This window comes from Caretta caretta, chromosome 7, assembly GCF_965140235.1.
Source record: "Caretta caretta isolate rCarCar2 chromosome 7, rCarCar1.hap1, whole genome shotgun sequence".
Lineage (NCBI taxonomy): Eukaryota > Metazoa > Chordata > Testudines > Cheloniidae > Caretta > Caretta caretta.
Genome location: NC_134212.1, coordinates 103062884 through 103086398, shown reverse-complemented (window position 1 = coordinate 103086398; position 23515 = coordinate 103062884). Strand labels below are relative to the sequence as shown.

At 44.5% G+C, this 23515-nt stretch overlaps 1 protein-coding gene across 2 annotated transcripts in view; it reads left to right on the top strand.

Annotated features, from left to right (window-relative positions):
* DOCK1 (dedicator of cytokinesis 1) overlaps positions 1 to 23515 on the top strand; it is a 563486-nt gene that overhangs the window by 402732 nt on the left and 137239 nt on the right. For both annotated transcript variants that reach the window (XM_048857028.2, XM_048857026.2), the window contains exons 30-31: positions 2322 to 2400; positions 14936 to 15036. In XM_048857028.2, the coding sequence (XP_048712985.1) occupies positions 2322 to 2400; positions 14936 to 15036 (180 nt within the window). The remainder of the gene's footprint in view (positions 1 to 2321; positions 2401 to 14935; positions 15037 to 23515) is intronic.

The window sequence follows — 23515 nt, the reverse complement described above, 5'->3', positions numbered from 1 at the left end:
GATCAGGGACTTGATCTTTCTCATCACCTAATTCATTTGGTAGTTTACTCATAAATATATTTTTTATAGACAATATTTGTTATCCTTTCAGCTCCAATACACAAACAATAATACAAAATGCACAACTTTCTAATTTAAAGTTTATATACAGTCAAGTGTGTATGTGTGTGTATGTGTATATATATATATATTATATATATATAAAACTGGTTGCTTTTCAATAGTCAATTTGTTCATTATTGTTATGTATTAGAATCAGCATAGAGTAAAATATGAACCTTAAATTTTTAAGAAAATATTTGTCTGTAAAATCCTGAAATTCTTCCAAGCTTAATTAGATGGATCACATTGAATCTATTATGGCAATATCTTGAGGCAACATAATTCAATTATTTGGAAAGGTAATCAGTCTTTGCATATATCAAAGCAGAGTAATTGAATCACTGTAAGATCTAAATATATATTATGTGTCTCTGGTTTTCTTTTCAGTGTATACTAAATTCATCCCACTTGTAAAATCCATTAAATAAATTGATCCCAAAATGTATATGCTGACAAACATAGCTAATGCAAACATACGTGTTTGTGCAAACCCTCCAGTGCATATGTACGTGGAAGGGATGCACATACATATATTTGTGTGGTTTTTGAGAAGTGCTAGGGTCGTACTGAAAAATGTGTACATATAAAAAGGGGAGAAGAAGAGTTTAGTGTAAGACCAAAGAAAAATAACATTAAAGTAATTTTGTACTTTATTCTACTATTAAAGATTATTAGGGAAATGAAATATCACTCTAGTTTTTAGGCATAATTGACTCCATAATAAGATTCCCTCCCATGCACCGTCATACATTTTCTTTAATTTCTAAGTGACAGTGTTACGGTAGGTATCTGGTCTGTCTATCAGGTATAGGTATTTGTACCATGCTCATCACAATGGTATCAGAATGTCTTAAGAAATTAAGTAAATGCAAGCAGGTAGTCTATATATAGAAACTCCTTTCCTATCTTGCTGTGTACGTGCAAATAGGGGATTGTTTCACTTGATTGTGAGAGAGATGTGGCAAAGACAGGAGGTCTTTCATTTAGTTCAAATGTGGATAAGACTCTTAATTCCTGTGAAAGAGATTTCCAGCTGCCAATACATCATGTGTCCCTAACTTTAGTTTCTTAAATTTTCTGTTGCTTGCTGTTGAAATATAGCAAAAGTAAATAAGTTTATTATCTGTATCCTAATGTGGATTCTCCTTTACAGATTGCTATTGTGCAAAAAGAGAGAGGCCATTAGAAAAAGGCATTGTGACTGGTCTTTATTATTGCACATGCCTTGAAAAATAATTAAATCTACAGTATCTACAGTCTGCTCAAAGGACATGTTCCTTTACCCAGGGTTTAGCTTGACAGTCTAATAGCATCTATTAAGCAATTTACAGCTGGAATATAATGCTTGTCTCAAAAGTAGAAACCAGGAGGCTAAAGAATAATATGTGTTATTCTTTGACACCATGACACCAAGTAGAGACCTCCTTATCCTCATTAAACACTTCTTATTTTTAAAGCTTCTCAAAACAACACCTAATACTATTTGAGAAGTTTCTTGTTTAGAAAAGTAGTAAACTGCTACAGGTCCTAATTTATCATTTTAAAGCAGAGCATTGGACTAGAAAACTTCAAAACATTTTTCTCAGGCACCACATGCGTACTTTGGGCCACTGGACCAAAAGTAAGATGGTGAATGGTTGATAATTAGTTCAAAAATGTGTCTTGCCTGAACTAATACTCCAAGTAAGCGGCACCAGGCCAGAGCCCGCACCACAAACCCCTCCTGCACCCCAACTCCCTGCCCTGAGCCCCCTGCCGTACCCAGCACCCCTCCTGCACCCCAACCCCCTTCCCTGAGCCCCCTCATGTACCCGCACCCTTTCTCTGTTCCAACCCCTTGCCCTGAGCCCCTTTAATGCTAAATATATAACATTAAGACACTGGGACTTTATAAAGTAATTAATTTGCACTTTTTGTTAATGAAATGAATTTTTAATGTTCACTTGATTATCTTGTGGTATTTTAGAGAGAAGTGATTTTATCCAAAACATTGCTTCTGTTTCTTTTATTCTGCATCTGCTAATTTACATGATTAATTTTGAGAACATCTGCATATAATTCTGTATGCTTAACAGTAGAGAGATCACACTGCTTTTCAAATAACCACTACAGCTTTCACTTTCCAGATAGTCTCAGATTTGTATCTAATTGCGATGCCAAACTTACAAAGGTGCCAAAGTATAAGTGTGTAATTATGTAATTTTCTCTTGATCTTTCAGAGTCTTCCTGCGAGCAATTAATCAGTATGCAGATATGCTAAACAAAAAATTTCTTGACCAAGCCAACTTTGAGTTACAGGTAAGAGAAGATATAAACAGTATATTTGGTACTAATGTTAATGTTTTAATAAATTTCAGGTACAAACCAATAGTTTTGATATATTTATTTGTTGTTATGCATCTCTTCCTTGGAGTGCGAATGCTGAATTTATACAATGTGTTCTGTGACATGCTAAACTAAACATATAACCCAAACACCTCTGTACTTTGAGGAAACTGGCATCCAGATCCAAATGTCATGGCCTGTCCCCCCTCTCTCAGGAGCCAAGTTGAACCAAAAACCTGGATTTGAATAGCAATGATTTTTGAGATTAAGAGCCAGATTAAGGCATTCCAGGGCTCTAAGAGCGGGAACAAGGGAGGTAGGTTCCCTCTCCCCTTAGAAGAAGCAAGGGTGGCAGCAGATTCCTCTCACCCCCGGAGAAGGAGGGGTGGCAGCACAGAGGGCTTCTTGCTACTTACCCCAGCAGCTGAGGTGTATCTGCTTGGGCAGCTGGGCCAAACCATAGCACTCCCTTTCCTCCTGCCATGTACAGCATTCTCTGCTTGTGTTGTGTTGGTGGGGTACCCCAGAACAGTCAGTCTTGGAGTTAACACTCCATTAAAGTGCATGGAGTGGGTCCCTGTTTTAGAGCCACTGTTTCAGGCTGTCTGCAGACTCAGATAGACATATCTGCACTAGTCACACAAATTTCAAGTTTTTCTTCCCAATCATGAGGACAACAAACTTACTTGCAAAAATAAAAGATGTGATTTTGATCTAATCACATGATTCCAGGAGTTGGGGAATTAGGCACAAACCTATAACGCCTATACCATAACCACCGGTCCTGTTTGAGAATGTTTAAACATCCAGATGCAAGGCAGGCCCATCTGAAATCTAAACTACAACAGGATCCCATTAAATTTAAAAATAATTCAGTTTTTGAAATGATTATACAAAATTTTAATGAGTCAAACTGTCAGGTCAGTGTGAGAAGCACGGGACAGGGGCACAAAAACTGGGGATGTAGTTTCATTCCTTAATTAAGGATGGAAGCATTGTAGGCTATATTCTCATTTAGAGGTGTCCTGTTGGGTCTCCAAAATGTCATCTGAGGGCTGCAAACTTTCAGATTTAGGTGGCTTTCTGACTTCGGCACTAGGCTGCATCTTCCTTTCCATTTAGATGTGTATTTGTGGAAACAATGACTGATTTAGAAATGGGATCATACATCATTCATAGATTCGTTGACTAAGGCCAGAAGGGATCATTGTGATCATCTAGTCCAGGGGTGGGCAAACTATGGCCCGTAGGCCGAATCTGGCCTGTGGAATTGCCACCCCTGGGGCTCCGCGGGCCCCACTCCACTCCAGGAAGCAGCCGGCACCACATCCCTGCAGCCTCTGGGGGAGGGTGGGCAGAGGGCTGAGCGCGCTGCTCTTGCCTCTGGGTACCTCCCCCGAAGCACCCATTGGCCGGGAACAGGGAACCATGGCCAATGGGAGCTTTAGGGGAGGTACCCACAGGTGACAGCAGCCCGCAGAGCTCTCTGCTCCCCCTCCCCCCGGGGCTGCAGGGACGTGGTGCCGGACGCTTCCCGGAGCAGCACAGGGCCAGGGCAGGCAGGCAGGGAGCCTGCCCTGGCCCCAGTGTGCACCGCTGCCGCCCTGGAGTCACTCCAAGTAAGCGGCACCAGGCCAGAGCCCGCACCACAAACCCCTCCTGCACCCCAACTCCCTGCCCTGAGCCCCCTGCCGTACCCAGCACCCCTCCTGCACCCCAACCCCCTTCCCTGAGCCCCCTCATGTACCCGCACCCTTTCTCTGTTCCAACCCCTTGCCCTGAGCCCCTTCCTGCACACCGCACTCCCTCCTGCACCCCAACCCACTACCCCAGACCTACATTCATGGCCCTGCATGCAATTTCCCCACCCAGATGTGGCCCTCGGGCCAAAAAGTTTGCCCACCCCGATCAAGTCCGACCTCCTGTACAACACAGGCCATATGACTTAATTGAATTACTTTGTGTTTGAACTGGAACATATGTGTTTAGAAAAACATCTCATCGTGATTTAAAAATTGCAAGTGATGGAAAATCCACCACAGTTCTTGGTAAGTCGTTCCAATGGTTAATTACCCTCACTTAAAAAATTGCTCTTTATTTCCAATCTGGATTTGTCTAGCTTCAACTTCCTGCAAGTAGATCTTGTACTTTTGTCGGCTAGACTGAAGAGTCCATTATCAAATTATTGTTTCCCATGAAGGTACAGTACTTATAAGCTGTGTCTGTCACAACTTAACCTTCTCTTTGTTAAAATAAACAGACTCAAAAGACCTCAATCATTAAAATACATGATTTCCAATCCTTTAATTGTTCTCATGGTTCTTCTTTGAACCATTTCCAATTTATCAACATACTTCTTGAATCGTGGACACCAGAACGGGACACAGTATTCCATTAGTGGTTGCCCCAGTGCCAAATACGATAGGTAATATATATCCTTTCAACTCCTAATTTATATTACCTATTCATATAATCCAAGGATTGCATTAGCCCTTTTTGGCCATCGTGTTGCACTGTGAGCTCATGTTCAGCTGATTATGTACCATGACCCCCAAATCTGTTTGAGTCACTGCTTCCCAGGATTGAGTCCCCCAAACTGCAAGGATGGCCTGCCTTCTTGATCCTAGATTATGACTTTACATTTCACCATGTTAAAACATACTTTGTTTGCTTGAGCCTAGCTTACTCAGTGATCCAGATCATTCTTTGTCAGTGACATGTCCTCTTCATTGTTTAGTATCTCCCTCCCCCCGATATTTGTGTCATCTGCAGACTTTGTCAGTGATGATTATGTGTTTTCTTTCAGGCCATTGATAAAAATGTGAAATAGCATAGGGTGAAGGACTGATCCCTGTTGGACCTCACTAGAAATATAGCCACTTGAGGTTGATTCTCCATTTATAATTACATTTTGAGACATATAATTTAACCAGTTTTGAATCCATGTAATATGTGCTGCATTGATTTTGTATCATGTAGTTTATTAATCAAGAAGTCATGTAGTTCTATTCAGTTTCTGTATTTCTTTCATCTTTTCTTTTCCAAGATGTTTTACTTTCTGATTCTTTCTGTTTTGCCCCCAGCTTATTTCCTCCTCTTCAGTCTATCTTGTTCTTCCCTAAGGTTGTCTGAGTATCTCTTTCTCATATACATACAATACATACACACACACAAACACACATGCTCACCTTTGATATTTCTTTATAATCCTTTTTATTAATTCATTAGTTTTCTTCTATTTTTGAATTGTAAATTCTTTTCTTGTCTTGTTAACTCTGTTCTGCCAAATCCCTTCTCAGTGGTCTACTCTTCCCCACAACAAGAATGGCTCAAATGCTGAAATTGTCTTTTTTTCTTCTCAAAGTGAAGGGCCCCAGAACACTTCCCCATATCTTATTCCTCAAAATCATCACAAAGCCTTAAAGGCCTGAGTATTTCCCACTCCCTTTCTTATTAGCACTAGTTGTATTGAACTCTCTTGTGTCAGTACTTCCAGGTGGTCCTAGTCAGTTTCACTCCGCTGCCTTTCTCCTTCCCTGGAAAACTGCTGTGTGAGCACATGAAGCAGTGCAACTGACAGACTGCTTCTTGTTTCCAGTAACAGGAAAAATCCTGTTCAGTGTTGGAAATGTCATGGCCTGCCATTTTGGACACTAATTTTCATTTAGTTAATTTTGGTAGGTTTAGTTGCAAGGAGCTAAGTCACAAATGGCATTTCAGCAGATGAAAGGTGAAAGGAGGAGACTAACATGTCCGTAGTGGAAATCATACTTTTATTCTGATTTATCACATTATATTCTTAGGCCATTGTCATAATGTATGCAAAGAAAAATTCCCTCTTCTCCACCCTAGCGTCTACGAAGTCTCAGTCAGTGGAACAGTTCTGGGTGGTAAACAGCAAGGTAAAACTAGGTTGTCTGCACTAGAATTCAGAGTTAAGTGTTTCTTGCTCTGAGCAGTTTTCTACCTAATTTGTGGCTAATGCTCATATATGGGCCAAATTTGCTGCTTCTGCAGTTGGCAGTTCAACATGTGTGAGGTGTGAGAGAATGCACAACTGCAACATAGAGTTTCAGTCAACCTGACCTACTGAATTTCCAGAGCTATTTAAAGAACTTCAAGTGAAATCTACTCATTGGAGCCATGCACCTTTCAGGTATTAAAAACAGCGGATCTGTTATTAGAGAAAGGAGGTCAACAAATTCTGAGGGCAAGATTCCAGTATATCTCAAAGAAGTGATTATTGGGGTCATCAAGCCATGTCTTGATGCTGATAATCATCCTCATTACAGCCCTGCTCTCACGTTCCTTTTTGATGGAAAGTTAGGCCTTGCCTAGATGAGAAAGTTGCGCCTATTTAACTTAAAGTATAATTTAAACCAATTTAGTTAAACTGGTGTAAAGGGCTGTGTGAATGCCCCTATTTTGGTTTAAATCAACCTCATTTCAGTTCATTTAAAATTTTATAGGAATCTGTTTAAGATAAACCATTCAGAATACAATCAACGTGTCCACGCACTGTTTTGTCCCAGTTTAATTAAATTAGTGTAAAATCACACGAGGTTAAATCAGTGCAACTTTCTCATGTAAACAAGCTGTTGTTCAGAATGTTGTGGTGCAGTAGCTCTGGTATTATCTGGTGATCTCAGATTTCCTGGACGTATTTCAATTTGATGTATGACATGACTGTAACGCCTAGACAGTCCTGGTCTGGTTGGTAAATGATCTCTGGGTAAAGAACAATAGAAAAATGTCCTTGCTGATTATTTTAAATCTCTCATCTGCCTATGACTGTTCTCCACAAGGAATTGTTTTAGTTGTGAGCCCGTGTAGGTATAGATGGGAGTGGCACATTGGGGTGTCTCTGTTAGTTTCTCTGAGGTGATCCAACTCTTCTCCAAGAATTCTCCTTTGAGGAATACTGCAGGATTCTGTTCATTCATCCCACCTGCTACTGTGAAGTTACTAAGAGAGATGGTGAGGTGGTTTGGTTTACTCTACCATCAATATGCTGAAGATACTCAACTCTAAGTTACCTTTTCATCAGACTCGGGCAGTGCAGTCTCTCAATTTTAGTAAAAGGAAAAGGAGTACCTGTAGCACCTTAGAGACTAACCAATTTATTTGCGCATAAGCTTTTGTGAGCTACAGCTCACTTCATCGGATGCATACTGTGGAAAATACAGAAGATGTTTTTATACACACAAACCATGAAAAAATGGGTGATTATCACTACAAAAGGTTTTCTCTCCCCCCACCCCACTCTCCTGTTGGTAATAGCTTATGTAAAGTGATCACTCTCCTTACAATGTGTATGATAATCAAGGTGGGCCATTTCCAGCACATATCCAGGTTTTCTCTCCCCCCACCCCCTCCAGCACAAACCCACTCTCCTGTTGGTAATAGCTAAACTTCTACATGCCACAAGGGGCCACAGCAATGGTTCCCTCAACCCACCCAGCAATATTGTTAACCTATCCAACTATACTCTTAGCCCAGCAGAAGCAGCTGTCCTCTCCTTCTGCCCCTCCACCCCCACAAACATGGTACAGTTCTGTGGTGACCTAGAATCCTATTTTCGACGTCTCCGACTCAAGGAATATTTCCAACACACCTCTGAACAACATACTAATCCACAGAGACCTCCCTACCAACACTACAAAAAGAACGATTCAAGGTGGACTCCTCCTGAAGGTCAAGACAGCAGACTGGACTTCTACATAGAGTGCTTCCGCCGATGTGCATGGGCTAAAATTGTGGAAAAGCAGCATCACTTGCCCCACAACCTCAGCCGTGCAGAACACAATGCCATCCACAGCCTCAGAAACAACTCTGACATCATAATCAAAAAGGCTGACAAAGGAGGTGCTGTTGTCATCATGAATAGGTCGGAATATGAACAAGAGGCTTCTCGGCAGCTCTCCAACACCACTTTCTACAAGCCATTACCCTCTGATCCCACTGAGAGTTACCAAAAGAAACTACAGCATTTGCTCAAGAAACTCCCTGAAAAAGCACAAGATCAAATCCGCACAGACACACCCCTGGACCTCGACCTGGGATATTCTATCTACTACCCAAGATGCATAAACCTGGAAATCCTGGGCGCCCCATCACCTCAGGCATTGGCACCCTGACAGCGGGATTGTCTGGCTATGTAGACTCCCTCCTCAGGCCCTACGCTACCAGCACTCCCAGCTACCTTCGAGACACCACTGACTTCCTGAGGAAACTACAATCCATCGGTGATCTTCCTGATAACACCATCCTGGCCACCATGGTGTAGAAGCCCTCTACACCAACATTCCACTCAAAGATGGACTACAAGCCGTCAAGAACACTATCCCCGATAATGTCACGGCTAACCTGGTGGCTGAACTTTGTGACTTTGTCCTTACGCATAACTATTTTACATTTTGGGACAATGTAGACCTTCAAATCAGCGGCACTGCTATGGGTACCCGCATGGCCCCACATTTTTATGGCTGACTTAGAACAACGCTTCCTCAGCTCTCGTCCCCTAACGTCCCTATTCTGCTTGCATTATATTGATGACATCTTCATCATCTGGACCCGTGGAAAAGAAGCCCTTGAGGAATTCCACCATGTTTCCATCCCACCATCAACCTCAGCCTGGTCCAGTCCACACAAGAGATCCACTTCCTGGACACTACAGTGCTAATAAACGATGGTCACATAAACACCACCCTATACTGGAAACCTACTGACCACTATTCCTACCTATATGCCTCCAGCTTTCACCCTGACCACACCACAAGATCCATTGTCTACAGCCAAGCTCTGTGATACAACCGCATTTGCTCCAACCCCTCAGACAGAGACAAACACCTAGAAGATCTCTATCAAGCATTCTTACAACTACAATACCCACCTGCAGAAGTGAAGAAACAGATTGATAGAGCCAGAAGAGTTCCCCAGAAGTCACCTACTACAGGACAGGCCTAACTAAGAAAATAACAGAACGCCACTAGCCATCACCTTCAGTCCCCAACTAAAACCCCTCCAACGCATTATCAAGGATCTACAACCTATCCTGAAGGATGACCCAACACTCTCACAAATCTTGGGAGACAGGCCAGTCCTTGCCTACAGACAGCCCCCCAACCTGAAGCAAATACTCACCAGCAACCACATACCACACAACAGAACCACTAACCCAGGAACCTATCCTTGCAACAAAGCCCGTTGCCAACTGTGCCCACATATCTATTCAGGAGACACCATCACAGGGCCTAATAACATCAGCCACACTATCAGAGGCTCGTTCACCTGCACATCCACCAATGTGATATATGCCATCATGTGCCAGCAATGCCCCTCTGCCATGTACATTGGTCAAACTGGACAGTCTCTACGTAAACGAATAAATGGACACAAATCAGATGTCAAGAATTATAACATTCATAAACCAGTCGGAGAACACTTCAATCTCTCTGGTCATGCGATTACAGACATGAAAGTTGCGATATTACAACAGAAAAACTTCAATAATAGACTCCCAGCGAGAGACTGCTGAATTGGAATTTATTTGCAAATTGGATACAATTAACTTAGGCTTGAATAGAGACTGGGAGTGGCTAAGTCATTATGCAAGGTAACCTATTTCCCCTTGTTTTTTCCTACCCCCGCCTCCCCAGATGTTCTTGTTAAACCCTGGATTTGTGCTGGAAATGGCCCACCTTGATTATCATACACACTGTAAGGAGAGTGATCACTTTACATAAGCTATTACCAACAGGAGAGTGGACTTGTGTGTGTGTGTGGGGGGGGGGGGGGGAGAACCTAGATTTGTGCTGGAAATGGCCCACCTTGATTATCATATACATTGTAAGGAGAGTGATCACTTTACATAAGCTATTACCAGCAGGAGAGTGGGGTGGGGGGAGAGAAAACCTTTTGTAGTGATAATCACCCATTTTTTCATGGTTTGTGTGTATAAAAACATCTTCTGTATTTTCCACAGTATGCATCCAATGAAGTGAGCTGTAGCTAACGAAAGCTTATGCTCAAATAAATTGGTTAGTCTCTAAGGTGCCACAAGTACTCCTTTTCTTTTTGCGAATACAGACTAACACGGCTGGTTACTCTGAAACCTGTCAATTTTACTAATGTCTGCCTGAGTGTGAGGTTTGGATGAAGACGCACGGGGAAGTTAGTGCTCAGTAAGCTAAGGTGTGAATTTAAAGTGCACAAGCTAGTCAGCAATAAATCCCTATGTGGACACACTTACTGTGCACAAAGGGTGCCCTGAGGTGGTTTAGCTTAGTACATTTCCAAAGTGTATTAAGCTAATGCGCACAAAGGAACTTTTAGTGCACAATAGAAGTGTCCACACAGACAGTTTGTGCGGAGTAACTAGTGCTCTCTTAATTCAGTATCAGTATAACTATTAATATCAACATAATTCAGTATCAATATAACTATTGATCTGAAGAACTCTGCACTGATTTGGGACCTGACTGCTGTAAAGACTGCATCTCTGCTTTTGTTCTGTCTTGACAATTGAGATCAGCTAACACTGCCAGATTTAAATATTTGAAGATCCAGTGCAGGGTTTCTCAGTGTGGAACCGTCATTTCCACTGTTCAGTCAGCCTGAATAATATGGTGGGCCAGATTCTCTTTACAGCAATAGTGCAAAAGGGCCATAATCTGTTTACCAATGTGCAGCTGTCTGCTGTCAGAGAACTCCCTGCTGGCACAGACATGCCACAACTGGGTGCTCCACCCGTAGCACTCCTCCCTTCCTGGTCTGGGGAAGGCAGGTAGAGGATGTCACAGAGCAGAGTTCATCTTAGAAAAGCTGGACGTGCACAAGTCCATGGGGCCGGACGAGTTGCATCCGAGAGTGCTGAAGGAATTGGCGGCTGTGATTGCAGAGCCATTGGCCATTATCTTTGAAAACTCGTGGCGAATGGGGGAAGTTCCGGATGACTGGAAAAAGGCTAATGTAGTGCCAATCTTTAAAAAAGGGAAGAAGGAGGATCCTGGGAACTACAGGCCAGTCAGCCTCACCTCAGTCCCTGGAAAAATCATGGAGCAGGTCGTCAAAGAATCAATCCTGAAGCACTTGCATGAGAGGAAAGTGATCAGGAACAGCCAGCATGGATTCACCAAGGGAAGGTCATGCCTGACTAATCTGATCGCCTTTTATGATGAGATTACTGGTTCTGTGGATGAAGGGAAAGCAGTGGATGTATTGTTTCTTGACTTTAGCAAAGCTTTTGACACGGTCTCCCACAGTATTCTTGTCAGCAAGTTAAGGAAGTATGGGCTGGATGAATGCACTACAAGGTGGGTAGAAAGCTGGCTAGATTGTCGGGCTCAACGGGTAGTGATCAATGGCTCCATGTCTAGTTGGCAGCCGGTATCAAGTGGAGTGCCCCAAGGGTCGGTCCTGGGGCCGGTTTTGTTCAATATCTTCATAAATGATCTGGAGGATGGTGTGGATTGCACTCTCAGCAAATTTGCGGATGATACTAAACTGGGAGGAGTGGTAGATACGCTGGAGGGGAGGGATAGGATACAGAAGGACCTAGACAAATTGGAGGATTGGGCCAAAAGAAATCTGATGAGGTTCAATAAGGATAAGTGCAGGGTCCTGCACTTAGGACGGAAGAACCCAATGCACAGCTACAGACTAGGGACCGAATGGCTAGGCAGCAGTTCTGCGGAAAAGGACCTAGGGGTGACAGTGGACGAGAAGCTGGATATGAGTCAGCAGTGTGCCCTTGTTGCCAAGAAGGCCAATGGCATTTTGGGATGTATAAGTAAGGGCATAGCGAGCAGATCGAGGGACGTGATCGTTCCCCTCTATTCGACATTGGTGAGGCCTCATCTGGAGTACTGTGTCCAGTTTTGGGCCCCACACTACAAGAAGGATGTGGATAAATTGGAGAGAGTCCAGCGAAGGGCAACAAAAATGATTAGGGGTCTAGAACACATGACTTATGAGGAGAGGCTGAGGGAGCTGGGATTGTTTAGCCTGCAGAAGAGAAGAATGAGGGGGGATTTGATAGCTGCTTTCAACTACCTGAAAGGGGGTTCCAAAGAGGATGGCTCTAGACTGTTCTCAATGGTAGCAGATGACAGAACGAGGAGTAATGGTCTCAAGTTGCAGTGGGGGAGGTTTAGATTGGATATTAGGAAAAACTTTTTCACTAAGAGGGTGGTGAAACACTGGAATGCGTTACCTAGGGAGGTGGTAGAATCTCCTTCCTTAGAGGTTTTTAAGGTCAGGCTTGACAAAGCCCTGGCTGGGATGATTTAACTGGGAATTGGTCCTGCTTCAAGCAGGGGGTTGGACTAGATGACCTTCTGGGGTCTCTTCCAACCCTGATATTCTATGATTCTATGATCTATGCCTATCCTCCACTAGCACAGGACCCATTAAAAACCCTATGCCAGTGGCATCACTTAGAGCACCTTGGGAGCTGCTGAATGTCGTGTTGAATCTGGGGCTAGCCCAGAGAACTGGTGAGCCATAACCAGACTCCTTCCCTCCTCTCCCTTGCTCTGAATGTTGCTCTGGTTTAGGAGATAGTATAAGAGATACCAGACTAAACTAATTTATTTTGTTTGTGTCACCCAGAGATTTCTTTATAGTAGTAGACTTTTAAAAATCGATTATATATTTTAATAGAGTATTGAAAAAATTATATTTCCAATAAGTAAACTGTACATTATGTCTGCCACTGCAAAAATAAATACATTGATCTTGCACAACCTTTACAGCACTGGGAGACCTGTTGGCAACTTCTCGAGAGCTTGAGGGCCATACCTAATTTGCATATAAATTTAGTTTTTAATCAGATAAATGGACACACTTTTTTTCTTTATTTATAGAGCCCTGTAAGTATGCAGAGTGCTTCAGAAAATACATAGGAAAATGCTTTGAGGTCTGAGTGGATAGTGTGTCAACAGGAGCGAACACTGGCAATGGTTCTCTGAAACCAAATTCTGAGGTAGCCACGCACAGTGGAATGCGGGCTGGAGACTGTTAACAAATCACAGTACCTTAATAATGTTGAGATTTATTATAGGAAACTTCCTTTGATAGTTACTAGTGGAGTTCCTCAAGGATCGGTCTTGGGACTGATTTTATTTCATACTTTCATTAATGACCTTGGCACAAAAAGGAGGAGTGTGCTAATGAAACTTGCTGATGACATGAAGTGGGGAGGCATAATCAATACAGGGAAGGATTGGAATATTACACAGGAAGAACTGCCTGACTTAGAGGATTGGAGTAATAGAAATGGGATGAAATTTAATAGTACAAAATGCAAGTTTGTGCATTTAGGGACTGATAACAAGAAATTCTACTATAAGCTGGAGGCTCATCAGTTAGAAACAACAGAGGAGGAGAAGAACCTGGGTGTATTAGTCGATCATCAGATAACTATGAGCCACCAATGTGATGTAGCCATGGAAAAGGCAAATGTGATCATAGGATGTATGAGGTAGGGTTTTTCCAGTAAAAATAGGGGAGTGTTAATGCCATTATACAAGGTATTGATAAGATCTCATTTGGAATACTGTGTACTGTTCTGGTCACCCAAGTTCAAGAAAGGTGACTTCAAAGTGGAACAGTGGCATAGAAGGATGAACTATAAGGGCTGTTAGGTTCTCCATTCATCTGTTCATCCTATCTTAGGACAGGAGCTAAAAGAGCTTGGCTTGTTTAGACTAGCAAAATTAAGGTTGAGAGGGGATATGATTGCTCTTTATAAGTTCGTCAGGGCAGCGGGGGGGCACCCCAGAGAGAGAAAAGAATTATTTAAAATTAAGGAAAATCTTAGCACAAGAACAAATGGGTATAAACTGATCATGAATAAGTTTAAGCTGTAAATTAGAAGAAGCTTTCTAACCATTAGAGGAGTGAGGTTCTGGAACAGCTTTCCATGGGAGTGATCGGAGCAAACAACCTAATTAATTTTGAGATGGAGTTTGATACATTTATGAATGGGATGATAGGATGGGATTGCCTGTGATAGCAGGGGACCAGACTTGATGACCTAGGAGGTCCCTTCCAGACTTATGTTCCTGTAAGCATTTCTAAAGATAATTGCACAAGGAGTAGCCAGCCCTATCTGTCCTTCAGCATGCTTTAATAGACATTCAGTAAACTTAAATCTCTCTCTCTCTCTCTCTCTCACACACACACACACACACACACACACACACAGTCTCATATATGCATGATATTATGGGTGTGTAAAATATATATAAAACATACACACTCGTATTCATATCTCATGTGTTTGAATAATCAAAGTGCCTTTGATTTTGTGTAAATGGACCATTGTGTTTCATTAAACATACGAACAGCATGGAGATGGACTAAGATCTCTTCAAGAAGACAATGTCTATTTTTTCTATTAATATTTATATGCATAAATTATGTATTTTAAGATGTTTTGTAGGTGTGCAGAAGAACACTTCAGCGATTTAATAGTATTTATTCTTGTCCTCTCTCTGATTTTCAGCTTTGGAACAACTACTTCCACCTGGCTGTTGCTTTTCTTACACAAGAATCTTTACAACTGGAGAATTTTTCAAGTGCCAAAAGAGCCAAAATACTTAACAAGTAAGTCCTATTCCCAATATAAAATCATGGGTAAGAATTTAAGGGACTGTTAACATAATTTTACTTTGGTTCCTTAGATAAATTCATACAAATTTATATGTAATCATGATGTAATGAAAATGTTGGTTTTAAAACTATGAATCAAATATAGCATATATTCCTACCATGCTGCAGTCTGTTCATAGTCAAGACTTTCAGAAGTATGAACAAATTCTAAAAGTAAGGATTTTTTTTAAAGCCGCTGTAGGTTTGTGCTTATTCTAGTCTTATTTCACTTGTATTCTTTATTGCCTAATTCCTAAATGCCTTTTACAGTGAAATTTCATAACTACAGTCAGTGTCACTGTGATATCCCTGAAGAATGTTTTGTTGCATAGCTGCAGACTTGTATGGTTTCCTGGTCAAAAGGGATTACATTGCCTACCTCTGGACAGGGAATTTGAACTGTCTGGATTAAGTTCTAAATTTCACAGCAAATAAAACCTGTCAAAAGGAGAAGACACACAGATTTGGGAACACAGAGGATTTGCCCACTGTATTACTGCCTTCATTTCTTTAAATTCAGGCATAGTGTGCCCTTTCTTCACTGAGCAAATAAGCTAGAGACAATAAAAATCAATGTAGTGGTTTTAAACAATGTGTGTGGGCTCTTTCAAAATCGAAATATTTTTAATAAATTAGTGCAAAAAATCTGTATTTAAATTTCCAACCAAAACACTGCATTAATGGCACACGTGTTAGGAAGTTCAATATTATGGTTCCCTCACCACGTGTGTATCAGCACCCCTGTGCTTATGTAGTCTTTTGTATCACTGTTAGTTTTGCCTGACAGTACAAAAGTGCAGTATGTCTGGGTTATGGTAAGAGGCAGCATAGCTCAGTGTAGTGCTACTCAACCTATGGGGCATTTCTTTAACTGGTTCATGAAGAACCCCCTTGTGGGTTGGGCCGTCTCGGTGAGGGGAGGTAAAGTCCCAGCAAAACTCCAGTGAGAGTATTCAGTGAGAGACCTGGGAGGGGGAAGGAAGGAGCAATTTACACCAGATCCCCTATACTTTCTGCTACCTTTCCTCCTGTTCTACCCCAACCCAGCCAAACTAGAGGTCCTCCCTTTCCTAATTCTCTGTCCTCCTGCCCACACAGCACTCAGCTGAAGCAAGGAAACCTTTGTTGCTAGGACCTGTAGAGCCATCTTCACAGCCTTTGAAACCAACTCTGCCCAGAGTTGAATGCTTTGCTGTTGAGAGACCCTCCTACCCTACAGTCCCCCTCTTGGCACCAGCTCTCACCCCACAAAATGTCCAAGAAATCATGTCATGGCCCAAATCTCAGAGCCCTTTTAGGCTACAACCAGATGGCAACCATAAGTGGTATGGGAGGCAACAGGTAAGATTCATCATTAGGATTAAATGCGATCACATTTTTAACGCTGAATCTTTATTTTAACCAAAGGAAAGATCAATTACTCCTCCATGGAATCTAAATCATAGAATCATAAAAGTGTAGGACTGGAAGGGTCCTCAGTAGGTCATCTAATCCAGTCCCTTGTACTCAAGGTAGGACTACATTGTAACTAGACCATTCCAGACAGATATTTGTCTAACCTGTTCTTACAAGCCACCAATGACGGAGATTCTACAACCTCCCTAGGCAATTTGTTCCAGAACTTAACGACTCTGACAGGAAGTTTTTCCTAATGTCCAACCTAAACCTCCCTTGCCGCAATTTAAGCCCATTGCTTCTTGTCCTATCCTCAGAGTTTAAGGAGAACAATTTTTCATCCTCCTCCTTGTACCAATGTTTGATGTCCTTAAAAACTGTTATAATGTCCCCCCTCAGTCTTCTCCTCTCCAGATGAAACAGACCCAGTTTTTTCAATCTGTCTTCATAGGTCATGTTTTCTTGACCTTTAATCATTTTTGTTGCTCCCCAATTTGTCCACATCTTTCCTGAAATGTGATGCCCAGAACTGGATACAGTGAAATGAGCTGGATACACTATTCCAAATGAGACCATATCAGCAAGGAGCAGAGCAGAAGAATTACTTCTTGTGTCTTGCTTACAACGCTACTGCTGATATATCCCAGAATGATGTTTGCTTTTTTTTCAACAGTGTTGACTCATATTTAGCTTGTGATCTACTATGCCCCCCAGATCCCACAGTACTCCATCTGAGGCAGTCCTTTCCCATTTTGTATGTGTGCAACTGATTGTTCCTTCCTAAGTGGAGTACTTTATATGTCCTTATAGAATTTCATTCTGTTTACCTCAGACCATTTCTCCAATTTATCATCTTGAATTTCAATCCTATCCACCAAAGCACTTGCAACCCCTCCCAGCTTGGTATTGTCTGCAAACTTTATAAGTGTACTCTCTATGCCATTATCTAAACCATTGATGAAGATATTGATCAGAACTAGATGCAGGACCTATCCATGTGGGACCCCACTCAATATGCCTTACCAGCTCAACCAGTTATGAACTCACGTTATAGTAGCTTCATCTAGGCTATATTTCCCTAGTTTATTTATGAGAAGATCATCAAAAACAGTATCAAAAGTCTTACTGAAGTCAAGATATACCACATCTACCACTTCCCTCCCATCCAGAAGGCTTGTTGCCCTGTCAAAGAAAGCTGTTAGGTTGATCTGACATAATTTGTTGTTGACAAATCCATGTGACTGTTACTTATCACCGTATTATCTTCTAGGGGGTTGCAAATTGATTGTTTGATTATTTGCTCCATTTTCTTTCTGTGTACTGCAGTTAAGATGACTTGTCTGTAATTCCCTGGGTTGTCTTTATTCCCCTTTTTATGGACTGGCACTCTTATTTGCCCTCTTCCAGTCCTCTGAAATCTCTCCCATCTTCCATGAACTTTCTAAGATAATCACCAATGGCTCAGATATCTCCTCAGTCAGCTCCTTGAGTATTTTAGGATGTATTTCATCAGGTCCTGCCAACTTGAAGACATCTAACTTGTCTAAGTAATTTTTTACTTGTTCTTTCCCTATTTTAGCCTCAGATCCTACCCCATTTACACTGACATTCACTATATTAGCTGTCTGATTGCTAATAACCTTTTTGGTGAAAACTGAAGCGAAAAAAGCATTTAGCACTTCTGCCATTTCCACATTTTCTGTTCTTGTCTTGTTACCCTTATGTCTCTAGCTAGTTTAATCTCATTTTGTGCCTTGGCCATTCTAATTTTGTCCCTACATGCTTGTCTTGCTTTTTATATTCATCCTTTGTAATTTGACCTAGTTTCTACTTTTTATAGGACACTTATTTGAGTTTCAGATCATTGAAGATCTCCTGATTAAGCCAGGGTGGTCTCGTCATACTTCTTATCTTTCCTACGCAGTGGAACAGTTTGCTCTTATACCCTTAATTATGTCTCTTTGAAAAACTGCCAGCTCTCTCAAACTGTTTTTCCCCTTAGACTTGCTTCCCATGGGATCTTATCTACCAGCTCGCTACTAAAGTCTGCCCTCTTGAAATCCATTGTCTTTATACTGCTCTTTTTCCTCCTACCATTCCTTAGAATCATGAACTGTCATAAATATAAAGGGAAGGGTAAACGCCTTTAAAATCCCTCCTGGCCAGAGGAAAAATCCTTTCACCTGTAAAGGGTTAAGAAGCTAGGATAACCTTGCTGGCACCTGACCAAAATGACCAATGAGGAAACAAGATACTTTCAAAAGCTGGGAGGAGGAAGAAAAACAAAGGGTCTGTGTCTGTCTGTGTGATGCTTTTGCCGGGGACAGAACAGGAATGGAGTCTTAGAACTCAGTAAGTAATCTAGCTAGATATCCGCAAAAAGAAAAGGAGTACTTGTGGCACCTTAGAGACTAACCAATTTATTTGAGCATGAGCTTTCGGACGAAGTGAGTGGCAGTGGCAGTGAAAGTCCAAGGGCAAAGGGTAAAATAGTTTGTACCTTGGGGAAGTTTTAACCTAAGTTGGTAAAAGTAAGCTTAGGAGGTTTTCATGCAGGTCTCCACATCTGTACCCTAGAGTTCAGAGTGGGGAAGGAACCGTGACATGAACACTATCATTTCATGATCACTTTCACCCAAGCTGCCTGCCACCTTGAAATTCTCAACCAGTTCCTCCCTATTTGTCAAAATAAAATCTAGAACAACCTCTCCCCTAGTTATTTTCTCCATCTTCTGAAATAAAAAGTTGTCTCAATGCATTCCAAGAACTTGTTGGATAATCTGTGCCCTGTTGTATTATTTTCCCAACAAATAACTGGGTAGTTGAAGTCCCCCATCACCACCAAGACCTATGCTTTGGATAATTTTGTTAATTGTTTAAAAAAGAGCCTCATCAACCTCTTCTTCCTGGTTAGGTGATCCCTGCCATGACATCACCCTTGGTTTTTTATATTTACCGAGAGACTTTCAACAAGTCTCTTCCTGTTTCCATCTCAACTTCAATACAAGTGTATACATCTTTAATACACAAGGCAACACCTACTCCCTTTTTTCCCCTCAGACTGTTCTTCCTGAGCAAGATGTACCCTTCTACACCAGTATTCCATCCATATGCATTATCCCACCAAGTCTCTGTGATACCAACTATGTCATAGTTTTTCTTCGCGTGCTTGTTCACGTCCATTCCAAATTAGGTGTGCATGCATTGCGTGCACGAGCGTCGAAAACTTTTTCCCTTAGTGGCTCCCATCAGGCCGGGGGAGCCCCCCGAGTGGCGCCACTGCGCCGTGCATATATACCCCTGCCGCCCGACCCCCTCCAGTTCCTTCTTACCCTCCGTGATGGGGTTGGAACAACCTCTCTCTCTTGTATGAGAGCAGTCCCTTAGCCTTTCTCTTATAGATAGCTGTTATCCGTTAGTTAGCATACCTTTGTTGTGGACACTTAAGTGATTAGGTGCTTGGAGGCTTCCAGCACCCACCCCGGGCTCTGGGGCATGCCGCAGGCCCACGGGTTTAAGGCTTGTGCCATGTGCCGCAAGCATATGCCAGTTAGTGACCCCCACGGCTCGTGTCTACGTTGCCTGGGGGAAGAACATCAAACTGAGCGATGTAAGATGTGCAAGGCGTTCAAGCCAAGAACAAAGAAAGAAAGAGACTTTCGTTTAAAGCAGTTGTTGATGGAAGCCACATTGCAGCCACCAAGCCCGGAGCGCCCGACGCCTGCTCCGGCATCCTCGGTGTGTAGTGCCCCAGAGCCGTCGGGAGACCCGGCACCGGCTAAATACCGAAAGCTGTCCACCCCACAGTGCCAGACTAGGCCCCGGCACCGCTCGTCCTCCCCGGTGCGGCCCACGGCACAGCCAAAAGGAAGGTGCAGACATTCCCCGCATAGGAGGCCGGTGCCTTCCAAAGCCCTGAGCACCGATAAGAGTGGGAAGGCCTCTGTACCGGCGCTGGCAATGGTGGCTTCGGCACCACAAGTCCCGCTGAGCCCAGGCTTAAGTGAGCTCAGTGCGGACGATGGGCTCAAGAACTTAATGGATCAGCCCTCCACGCCTGGCACCTTTGAGGCGGCAAAGGACCTCATTGAGCTGTCAGTGACGAGCCCCCTCCCATACAGGGAGAATCCTCCGACACCCATGCCACGGGTGTTGTCGAGGGGCAAGCCGGCAATGGTGTGCCGTTCGAGGACACCGTCCCGGCACTGCTCCCAGAGTTGGTCCCAGTCGAGCTCCAGCAAGTCTTTGGCCCTTTTGGACTCCTTGGGTCTATCAACAGCGCCAAGGGGCCCCGTCCAGGGTGAGCTACTCGGTGCCACGGTCCCGGTCCCCGCACCGACGCCCGACGGCGCCGGAAGCTACAGTATCCAGGCCTCCAGCATCCTCCCTGGGTAAACTGGAGAGACCAGCACCGAGTCTGGTGCCACCCCAATGTCTCCCGCCCTGGCCCGAGCCGGAGGCCCCTCCCGCGGGAGAAGGGGAGCAGGAGGACCAGCCAGAGGGGGTTGAGCAGCTGCTAACCTCTTTATCATCCCCGGATGAGGCAGTGGCGGGAACAGCAGTGTCCGGCCCTCCACCCATAGACTACAGAGCCCACCAGGAGCTACTGCGTAGGGTCGCCCAGAACTTGGGGCTGCAGGCCAAGGAGACAGTTGAGCAGGAGGACCTCATCATGGACATTTTGAGCCCTGAAGGTCCATCTAGAATAGCACTCCCGCTCATTAAGACCATCCAATCGAATTATAAGACTATATGGCAGACCCCGGCCTCCAGCGCTCCAACGGCCAAGGATGTGGAGCACAAATACTTTGCCCCATCAAAGGGCTACGAATTCTTATTTTGCCACCCAAGTCCGGGCTCCCTGGTGGTCTCGGCGGTGAACTAAAGGGAACTCCATGGTCAACAGACCCCGACACCTATGGCCAAGGAGGCAAAACGCCTGGACCTTTTTGGCAGAAAGGTGTACTTGTCAGGGGGCCTTCAGTTGAGGATTGCTAACCAGCAGGCCATTCTCAACAGGCATAATTTTAACTCCTGGGCAGCGGTGGGGAAGTTTAAGGACAGCCTCCCACAAGGTTCCCAAGGAGTTTACGGCCCTGGTGGACGAGGGCAAGGCAGTGGCTAAGACCTCTCTCCAGGCCTTCCTAGATTCAGCAGACATGGCTGCCAGAACAATCGTGTCGGAGGTGATCATGAGGCGCTCAGCATGGCTGCAGGAGTCAGGTCTGCCGCCTGAGGTCCAGAGTACACTTCTGGACCTCCCCTTTGAAAGGCCCGGGCTCTTTTCGGACCAGACAGACGCAAGGCTGCGTAACCTCAAGGACTCGAGGGCTACACTTAAGTCACTAGGTATGCACACCCCGGTGATGCAGAGGAAGCCCTTTAAGCCACAGCCTCTCCCTCAGCATCAGTACCAGCCTCGTCATAGGCATGAGCCTTACCATAGGCGAGGCAGGGATAACAGGCAACAACAATAATAACAATAATGTGCCGGGCCAGAACCAGGGTCAGCACAAATCCCAGCCGGGCTCTAAGCCAGGCTTTTGAAGGTGCGCTCGAGAACAGTGTACCAGACCAGCCACTGGATCCATCCCCTTGTTCCCTAAACCGCCTGACCCGTTTCTCCCATGCATGGTCCATCATTACATCGGACCGTTGGGTCTTATGCACGGTACGGAACAGGTACTCGCTGCAATTCTCTTCCCTCCCTCCCTCCCACCCCCCTTCCCCGTCCCTCTTCAGGGACCCCTCTCATGAGCATCTCCTAGAGAAGGAGGTTCGCTCGCTGCTACGGGGGGGGGGGGGGCGGTAGAGGTGGTGCCACGCGGCCTAAGGGGGATAGGTTTCTACTCCCGGTACTTCCTCATCCCCAAGGCAAAGGGGACCTTCGTCCCATTTTAGACCTGCGAAAGCTCAACAAGTTCCTAGTCAAGGCCGGGTTCCACATGGTTCTCTCTGGGCACCGTCATCCCTTCCCTGGATCCGGGAGGCTGGTACGCTGCCCTTGACATGAAGGACGTGTACTTTCATATCGCCATCCAGCCATCTCATCGGCAGTTCCTGAGCTTCACCGTGGACCAAGAGCATTACCAATTTGCGGTTCTCCCGTTCGGTCTAGCTGTGGCCCCGCGGGTGTTCACGAAATGTATGGTGGTGGTGGCGGCCTTCTCACGGAGGCAGAAGTTTTGGGTTTACCCGTACCTTGACGTTTGGCTCCTGACGAGTCGATCCGAAGCGGAAGTGCGGGGCCACGTGGAGGTGGCCCTGAGATTGTTCCGCGAGCTGGGGCTCCTTGTCAATGTCTCCAACTCCACTCTCGTGCCCACGCAGAGAGTGGAATTCATAGGGGCGGTCCTGGTCTCGGCGCAGGCCAGGGCAAGCCTTCTAGAATCCCACTTCCGAGCTATCCAGCAAGCGGTGGCCTCACTGCACCAGTTTCCAACGACAACGGCCAGGTGCTGCCTGCGGCTGCTGGGCCACATGGCAGCATGCATGCACGTGGTCAGTCATGCCAGACTGAGACTCAGGACTCTGCAGGCGTGGCTTGCTCAGGTGTACTGCCCAGGCAGGGACCCCCTGGACTTGGTAGTGACAGCCCCAAGGGATGTGCTGGATTTCCTGCGGTGGTGGCAGTCCCAGCCTCTGGTTTGCGAAGGCATCCCCTTTGTCGCCCTATAGCCGGACCTGATGCTGGTGACGGACACGTCAGACCACGGAGGGGGGCTCACCTGGGGGACCTTAGGACTCAAGGCTTGTGGTCTGGAGCAGAGCGGTCACTCCATATCAATGTGAAGGAGCTCTGGGCTGTTCATCTAGCCTGCCAGACCTTTCACGCCACTCTGAGTGGTCACAGCGTGACAGTTCTGACAAACAGCACTACTGCCATGTTTTATATAAACAAGCAGGGTGGGGCCCGTTCCTCACCGCTGTGTCACAGGGCTCTCTTCCTCTGGGACTTTTGTATAGCCCATGCCATTCTCCTCGAGGCGTTCTATCTCCCAGGGGTGCAAAACGAGCGGGCGGACTACCTCAGCAGGTT